This window comes from Peromyscus eremicus, chromosome 20, assembly GCF_949786415.1.
Source record: "Peromyscus eremicus chromosome 20, PerEre_H2_v1, whole genome shotgun sequence".
NCBI classification, from domain to species: Eukaryota; Metazoa; Chordata; class Mammalia; order Rodentia; family Cricetidae; genus Peromyscus; species Peromyscus eremicus.
Window position 1 is genome coordinate 27,291,487 of NC_081436.1, and position 8,435 is coordinate 27,299,921.

At 54.6% G+C, this 8,435-nt stretch overlaps 1 protein-coding gene across 3 annotated transcripts; it reads right to left on the reverse strand.

Moving 5' to 3' along the window:
- On the reverse strand, positions 1–4,191 carry Gli4 (GLI family zinc finger 4). Of its 3 annotated transcripts, XM_059247270.1 has the most exons (4): positions 4,068–4,183; positions 2,087–2,231; positions 1,694–1,789; positions 1–1,031 (listed from the first exon to the last, which is right to left on the reverse strand). In XM_059247270.1, exons 3-4 carry the CDS (start codon positions 1,764–1,766, stop codon positions 109–111), a joined length of 996 nt encoding a protein of 331 aa, XP_059103253.1. In that variant the 5' UTR covers positions 1,767–1,789; positions 2,087–2,231; positions 4,068–4,183; the 3' UTR covers positions 1–108. The 3 variants fall into 3 exon arrangements, with proteins under 3 accessions (XP_059103253.1, XP_059103252.1, XP_059103254.1); XM_059247269.1 differs by lacking the exon at positions 2,087–2,231 and having other exon boundaries at positions 4,068–4,191; XM_059247271.1 differs by lacking the exon at positions 4,068–4,183 and having other exon boundaries at positions 2,087–2,719.
- Between the last annotated feature and the right edge of the window lie 4,244 nt (positions 4,192–8,435).

The window sequence follows — 8,435 nt, forward strand, 5'->3', positions numbered from 1 at the left end:
TATCAAGACGGATGCCTAGCAGAAAACAGAGTTTCTTTAGCTATCATAACTTGGTCACAGGACACGTCCTGCCACCTCACCCAAGAGGAGCAGGCTCGCCCACAGGCTTTACTGGGGTGTGCGCTGCTCGCGGTAGTGCGTCCTCTGGTGCTGGATGAGCTGGGAGCTCTGGCCAAAGGCCTTGCCACAGGTGCCGCAGGCGAAGGGCTTCTCGCCGGTGTGAGTCCGCAGGTGCCGGAAGAAGTGGGAGCGGCCCCGGAAGGCCTTGCCGCAGTCCTCGCACGCGTAGGGCTTCTCGCCGGTGTGGATGCGCTGGTGCTCGATGAGCACCGAGCTCCAGATGAAGGCCTTGCCGCACTGGCTGCAGACGTAGGGCTTCTCGCCCGTGTGCAGCCGCTGGTGGCGCACCAGGTTGGAGCTCTGGCTGAAGGCGTGGCCGCACTCGTGGCACTTGTAGGGCTTCTCGCCGTTGTGGATGCGCCGGTGCTGCGTGAAGTGCGAGCTGTGGCTGAAGGCCTGGCCGCACTGGCCGCACTCGTACGGCTTCTCGCCCGTGTGGATGCGGTGGTGCTGCATGAAGCCCCACCAGCTCCCGAAGCGCTTGCCGCACTCCTGGCAGGCGTACGGCTTCTCCCCCGTGTGGATGCGCTGGTGCTTCAGCAGCAGGGAGTTGTACTTGAAGCTCTTCCCACAGGCCTCGCAGCGGTGAGGCTTGGTGCCCCGCGGCGCGCCACCCAAACTACTGCCCAGCTCAGCAGCCTCCTCGGTGCTGTCCTCAGCCCCTTGGGCTCCCTGTGGTAAGAGTACCCCGCGCCAAGCATCCCGTTTCCGAGGGCAGGGCGTGGTCCCTGGAGGCAGCAGGGCTGCTGGCTGCTCCAAGGTGCATTCCTGGCCAAGGCTGTCCCCACACTCAGACATGCTGGGGAGACTCTTCAAGAGGCCCCTCAGTGCCCTTCCATCTGAGGCCAGCCCATCTCCAGGGCTGTGGGAATTGAGAGAGGCTCGAGTCTTCTTAGGCTCCCACTCAGAGTCTGAAAGGAGAAATGGCAGATGGCTCCCAGCCTCACCCCTACTATGGCTATGGTGGTCTCGGAGCTGAGGCCAGGGGACGCCTGAATGGGGACTATTCAGAGCAGGAGGGAGAGGCTGGATTGGGGAGAGCGGGCTGGAAGACTTATAAAGATGGTGTCAGGAGCAGCTGGGCCCCCCTCAGTTGGAGGCCCTGAGCCTATGCAGGAGCCTCACTGGTGGTTAACTAGACCTGTGATGCCTCTCTTAGCTGGGAGAAGTTAGTTCAGGTTGCTATTAAGGGCTAGCACAGACCTGGAACTTAGCTTACAGAGGCGGAGATGGCTGGGAAGACACTTGCCTAACCAACCCCACAAAAGTCAGGTGACAAGAGTTTCCAAGGCCTGCTCTGCCGAAGGGATGGAGTCTGGATGGTCCTAGGATTCACCGTTCCCTATGGAACTGACTCACAGTTCCATAGGGGCTGGCTATGGCCTCAGCATCACGGACACCGTCAAACCCCGCCCACCCAGCCTCTGCGAGTAGACAAATCTGGTAGCTAGGCTCAATCAGGGTCCCAGGCAGGATGGCCCTGATCATCAGCAGATCCAGGGAAGTGCTGAGTGTTGCATCCACTGGGGGGTCCCTAAGGCTTCCTAGAGTGGGACAGGGGCTGCTCACTCACCATGCCAGGTGTCTCTGCTGACCTCCACTTCCTCGGTGTCTTGGAGGTCCAGGTCTGCTGCCTGGGAAGGCATCTCAGGACTGGAACAGGGGGAGCCTGGAGGCAGGGGACTAAGGCTCATGCCCTACCCTCCAGAGAGAAGCATCCCTGACCCTTCCCTCTTTCCTGAAATTAGAGCAGACTCCAAGGCTCTGGGGCCAAGACCCTGACCCACAGAACACCCTTCACCTACCCAGCATCTCCTTATGCCCCCAAAGAGAAGATTAGCCTGATGTGGGGCCAGTGCCTTGGCCTCCCCGTCCAGGGAGCCCTCCTGAGGCCCAGGCTTTGGGAACTCATTCTCCCTCAGTTCTGTAGGCAGGCACAAGCCGCCCGGACAGCTCCTGTGCTCACCCCATGCTGCCTGATGTCCTGGCTGGCTCTGGTCTGGCTTCCTTCCCACCCATCAGTGCTCACTGCGCTCAGCCCTGCAGCTGCCCCAAGGTCCCATCTTCTCGGTTTTCGGCATCACAAGCCAGTCATGGCTCCTCATCTGTGTCTGCAAGGTCAGAGAGGTCCTATAAGAACTGTTTTATCCCCTACAGCCTAGCCAGGCCTCCTGCTCGGAGATGGTTAGCGGGTGGACAGGGCTGTGGCTTGGAGTCTTTCCTCTAGGACCCTGGGGACCCCTGTGCACTCTTGGGTTACGCTGCCCTGTGCTCACCTCACACTACTCCAAAAGGAAAGGACCCTGAAGTGACTGTGTGCTGTGACGCTGCAGGTCGCTGGGACCTACAGATCCTGGACGGGCCTATGGGGGAGCCCAAGGTTCCCAGAAATCCTGGCAGGAGAACCGCAGGCAGGTTTCAGAACACCGGGGTGTGTGTGTGTGTGTGTGTGTGGGGGGGGTGTCTTAGGAATCTGGAAGAAGCCTGGAGTGGTGTGACAACAGGGTAATCCCAGAGACTCAGGAAGCGGAGGCCGGGGGATTTCAAGTTTAAGGTTAGCCTGGGCAACATTGTGAGAACTCTCTCCCAATAAAAACAAAAGAAGGCCGGGCGGTGGTGGCGCACGCCTTTAATCCCAGCACTCGGGAGGCAGAGCCAGGTGGATCTCTGTGAGTTCAAGGCCAGCCTGGTCTCCAAAGCGAGCTCCAGGAAAGGCGCAAAGCTACACAGAGAAACCCTGTCTCGAAAAACCAAAAAAAAAAAAAAAAAAAAAAAAAAAAAAAAACAAAAGAAGATAAACAAAAATGGAATCCGTGGGCCTTCGGGCACGTCTGAAGCAGCAGCAGAACCGAGCTCGGGCTCTGGGAGGCAGCCCTGCCCTTGCTGGTAGCTAGGAAACAGGCACAGAGACCACCTATCCCCTGTATATCTGTACAAGGGGTGATGGCCAGTCCCTCGTCTACCTCCAGACCCTCGGGGCCTTCCCAAGGGCTCCACTATGACTTGGTAAAATCTCTCCCACCAACAACCACACCTTAGCCCAGAACCCACCTTTGTCCCTTTGTGTTCCTGTCGTTCACAGGCCCACCAGGAACAGCAGGGTGCTGTAAGGCCCTGTCCAAGAATTGTTCTGGGGACAGGCAGAAGGGTCTCCTGGAGCTAGGCAGCAAACAGGACAGGGCTTGGGGCTCCTATCTGGTCTTGGGTTGACCCCTGTGGTTCTCTAGGGACATGAGATCTCTCTGTCCTTATCTGTGAGTGTCCACCTATAAGCTGTGGCTGGACTTTGGCATCGCCTAAGAGAGCCTAGCACAGCTGCCCTCCATAAACCTCAGCTTCACTGTGTCAGCCTCCGGAATTCTAGACCTGCAGGGAGCGCTGGTCCCCATGTGGGATCTTGTCCTCACCGGCACTACCTCCTGAGAGCAGTGATGCTTCCTATGGGTCTCGGGGAGGAAGCCTCTGGACTACATGACTGCTGAGACCTGAGGCGTGTCCAATGGTATGACAGGGTCGGGATCCCTTACACTTCAGCTTTACCAGTTGACTGATGAGGCCACCCCACTGGACAGAAGCAAGGCTGGCAGCTCTGTCCCTGTAAGTCATGAGGCAAGCATACCCAAATTAGCCAGGAAAGCTGTCTTTCTTCCTGGCCTGGGACATGGTGTTGGGGTAGAGGGGGGGGGGGGGGGATCATCTCTTCCTAGCATAGGGTCCATTCTGAGGCCATTTTTCCTTCTAGACCGAGGAAGAAACATACCCAGGGGGCTGTTCCCCAGGAAGTTAGAGCATGGACTCAACTATTGCCGCCTTCCATCGCTCCCTCAGGGCTTTCCCCAGAGGCCCCAGTACTGAAAGCGCTACCCAGTGCCCCCTTCCGTCCTCAGCTGGCCAAGACACAGGTCAGACCAGTCTCGTGGGGTAAAGGTGGGGCAGAGGGCAAATACCGTGAGGATGCCCATGGAGGTGCAGCTGTGCCACATGGGGCTGGTCTCCAGGTATCCCTGGTGACGAGAGACTGCTGGGTGACAAGACAGGAGTGGCCTCCTCAACAGCCTCTGAGGTTGCCATCTTCCCGAGACCTGCTCCAGGAGTGTGCACCTGGGACCTAAGGAAAATGAAAACCAAGGAGAATGCTGTTGAAGAAGAGCATCTTGTCAGCTTCTGAGCAGCCCTAGGTGATGCTTAGCTGTTCTACTTAGCAAGAGAAGGTTGCCAAGAAAAGGCAGAACTCCTGGGGAGTTGCGGGGCCCATGGTACAGGGGTCTGCATGCTTGCCTGTTCAGTGTGAAACCCTCATCAGTTCTGGCAGCATCAGCAGCAAGGCAGAGCGGTCCCAAAGCTCTTCTCCATAAAGTATCCTAAATGTTCTTCCCAACACAGCTTGCAGAGAAAAGCATGCTTACTCGTCCAGAGAATACTCCTGCACCACAGCTGGGGCTTTGGCTATGGGGAGTGTGAGGCATGAGAACTCTAAATCTAATTTTTAATAATGGGGCGACTTCATGAAAATAAGAAGGGGTACATTTCCAGAGGGAAACCTTTTCCTCAGATCCCAAAGACTCTGAGGCTGCCACCCCCAAGCCCAGATTTCTCACAGCACCATCCACAGGTTTATGTGTGTGTGTGTGTGTGTGTGTGTGTGTGTGTGTGTAAGGCGTGTTTCTAGGCTGGAGATGAGGCCGAATGCTTGCTTAGCATGCCTGACGCCTTGAGCCTTATCAACGATCGATTCCCAGCACCACAGAAACTGGGTGTGGCGGAGCATGCCTCTAATCCCAGCATTTGGGAGGCGAAGGCTGCAGAAACAAAAGTTCGAGGGCATCCTTGGTTACATAGTAAGTTTGAGGCCAGCCTGAGCTACACGACCCGAGAAAATTTAAAAAAGGGGAGGACATTTCCCCTTAACTTGGCTTGCCATAAATGTATGGAGCCCAAAGAGAGAGGCTGGTTTTCTTCCTCAGTGACACGGGCAGAAAGGATGACAGGAAGCATACATGGGGCGAGGTGCAGCAGCACCCGCCGCGAGAAGACGGAGGCGCTGGGTGCAGGCGCAGGGCGGACGCTGTGGCGCCACCCTGCTGGGTCCCCTAGGTTGAAACCACTCAAAGGCCGGGGGCCGGGGCTGACCGAAGTCTCGGCAGGGGAAGCAAACGGACATCCGCACGGATGAACCGAAGGGTCCGCATTGAACCCACGGGGAGGGGCGATCACTCACCTTGCGAGCGGCAGAAGACCGCCCGCGCATCGGCCGGAAGTGCTCCGCCTCCGGGAGGCCCCGCCTCCCGATTCTGAGACGCTCTGGACCCCGGAGGACCACGCCTCGGTGGCCTCTGGGCGCTCAAAGCCTTTCTTTATCTAGTGTGGCTTCCCCACGGAGGGTCCCTGCCCTAACGGCCCAACAAAGATCCGTCTGGAGAATCTGTTTTCACACCAGCGGAAAAACCCGGCAGAGACGGAGGCGTCAGAGTCCGGGTGTTGGGCTGCAGAGGATGTCATAGCGTTATTGGAACTGGCCCCCACCAGGACCACACACACGTTGCTACAGATTGCAGCTGACTTTACTCAGTCTTGCAGACTTTGTCGGGGTGCATCCTCGCATGTGGTTGTAACACTTCTCGCTGTGATTTCGTAACCAGCACCAGCATAAAGATGGAGGAGGCTGCTGTCCGCTGTTACTGAGCCACTGCCAGGTGGAGTTCGAGACCACGGGAAAAGACCTCCAGACTTAATTCAAATTATAATTAAGCAAAAAGAAAAAATTTTTTAATATTTTTCAAGACAGGGTTTCTCTGCATAACAAAGGCCTAGCTGTTCTGGAACTCGCTTTGTAGACCAGGCTGGCCTCGAAATCATAGAGATCCGCTTGCCTCTTACCTCCCCAGTGCTGGGATTAAAGGCGTGTTCCACCACCCCTGGCTCCAAGCAACAACAACAACAAAAAATTGGTTTTTTTCGTTTTTGTTTTTGTTTTTTGTTTTTCGAGACAGGGTTTCTCCGTGTACTTTTAGTGCCTGTCCTGGATCTCGCTCTGTAGACCATGTTGGCCTCTGACTCACAGAAATCCACCTGGCTCTGCCTCCTGAGTGCTGGGATTAAAGGCATGCACCACCATGGCCGGTTCCCAGCAAAAAATTTTAAGGCTGCTAGCAGGGCCACAGTGTCTAACCCAAATCAGAGATGTGCCGCCCAGAAACGGGTGCGGGAAGAAGGGCTTTTAAAGGAGAAAACCACAGGAGCTGTTTTGTTCTGCCAAGATTAGATGGTCAAGGTGACCTCAAAATAGCCCTTGAATGTCTGCATAAGCCTGTTACAGAAGCCAAACGAGCGGTTAGTCATATCATAGCAAGCAGATGGGGGTGTGTGTGACAAGGAGTCAGGGTTGGGGAGACCTTAACTTTCAGAATGTGAGTCAAAGACAAACAGCTATGGGGTACCAAATTGGATGCCTAGCACAAAATGGGGTTTCTTTAGCCATCACACCAGGCACTTGTGATCTCTGAGGTTAAAGTTCGAGGGCCCTCATTCCCACTCCCACCCAAGGAGATTCCAAGGAGAGATACTAATCTAGTAGCCTGCCCTGATCATGTCTGTGCTGTACTGAGCAGAGGTTTCAGCCTAGACAGACCCTGGCCTTTGCACTCAGATGTTGATGCAGGACCTCCAGGCTTGGTGCTTGGATTTGCACTCCCAAATGCAAAGTAGTAGAAAAGGCCTCAGCTGGGTTTGTTAGGTTAGAAAATGGGGACACATTCGGTTTGTCCACTCAGCAGAACACTACCCAGCTTAATTTGATTCCAGCTGGTCCTCTAGGGTATGTTTGGGAGTGCAGAGTGGGTTCCATCTCACCCAGTCCTCACATGAACTTCCTAAGCTTCCCCAGGCAGGAGGCCTAGTCAACCCCAGCATCACTTATAAGAGGTTCTGGGAGCCCTTCCCATACACACGGCTGGTCAGTGTGTAGCAGGCCCCCAGACCTTAATACAACTGACTCTATGATGGAAGTACCATTTCAGGACACAAAATTAAGCACAGAGACACCACCCACCTGCCAAAACAAAAGCAAAGACCTCATCCATCAAAGTCCACAGTTCTGGGAAAGTCTCTAAATGTACCAGCCTTGCTTTTTGGCTTCTGGAGTTCTGCTTCTGGCTAACCGTTCTTGTTAACTGAAGTGTGTCAACCCAGAACATGGCTTTTGTGCTTAAAAGCTCACCCTGAGAAAGGCTCATGGCGACACTGAGATCCCGAACACCCAGTGTAGCTGTCAGACCAGCTAACAAAGACTTTCTGTTGGCTTAAACCCATGTCCAAGCCGTCTTTTCTGATGGATATTCTACAACATTTCTGGAGGTCCCACAGAGATCCCCAGAGGCCAGACTGAAACATTGTGGGGTCTCAGATGCCCTTGGACCAGGGAAGAGTGCAGAGGTCAAAGCCCTCCTAGGGGGTGCACAACCTGAGATGTTCCAGGTCCCCAGGACTCCCTTTGATCAATTGCTGTATAATGCTTCAGAGGGGTGTGACACCCCAAAAGGAAACAAATTAGAATGTCACCTGGTCTGTCACCTCTGGAGGTTCTGTTTGGACATATAGGAAAGGTCAGATCTGTCTGTATCCAGGATCCATGTGAGACATCACTGGATTCCTCCTGTCTGTCTAAGCGTATGAATGTGTGGTGGCTACCCCTGGTTGTCTGTACTGTGTGTGTGTGTGTGTGTGTGTGTGTGTGTGTGTGTGTGTGTGTATTTGTCTGTCTTGCTGTTGTTTCTGTGAGTTCTGTTTTCTTGTATTGACCAGTGGCTTTCTCTGGTGTAAAACACACACACACACACACACACACACACACACACACACATACACACCATTTAAGAACTGTGCCTCTTGTCGGAGACCTGAATCCTTTTGGTTCTGCTAGGTTGCCCAGAGAAACCAAAAAACAAAACAAAACAAAACAACAACAACAACACCCCCAAACCCTCTGCCTGTCCCACTCCCTGACGCTCACTGGTTTGTTTCATCCTTGACTCCTGCTCATGATTCCTGTGTGGAGGCAGGAAGGCGCCAGGGCTCTCTTCCAGAACCCCCTGCCATCTAAGCAGAGTGCACACAGGGAGAGAGAAATAGTTTCCCTGAGGTGTATTCCTTCTGTTCTCCAGCCTGTTCTAAGCATCCCCAAGGAAAGGAAAAAAAGGAAGCTCCACTCCTTCCTCTCTCATGATTTTGTCTCCATTTCAACCAAAACTCATCATTCTCTGGGAAAAAAAAAAGTAGAAAAACTGCCCCCAGGCTGGGGGTGGGGTGGGGCAGGCACA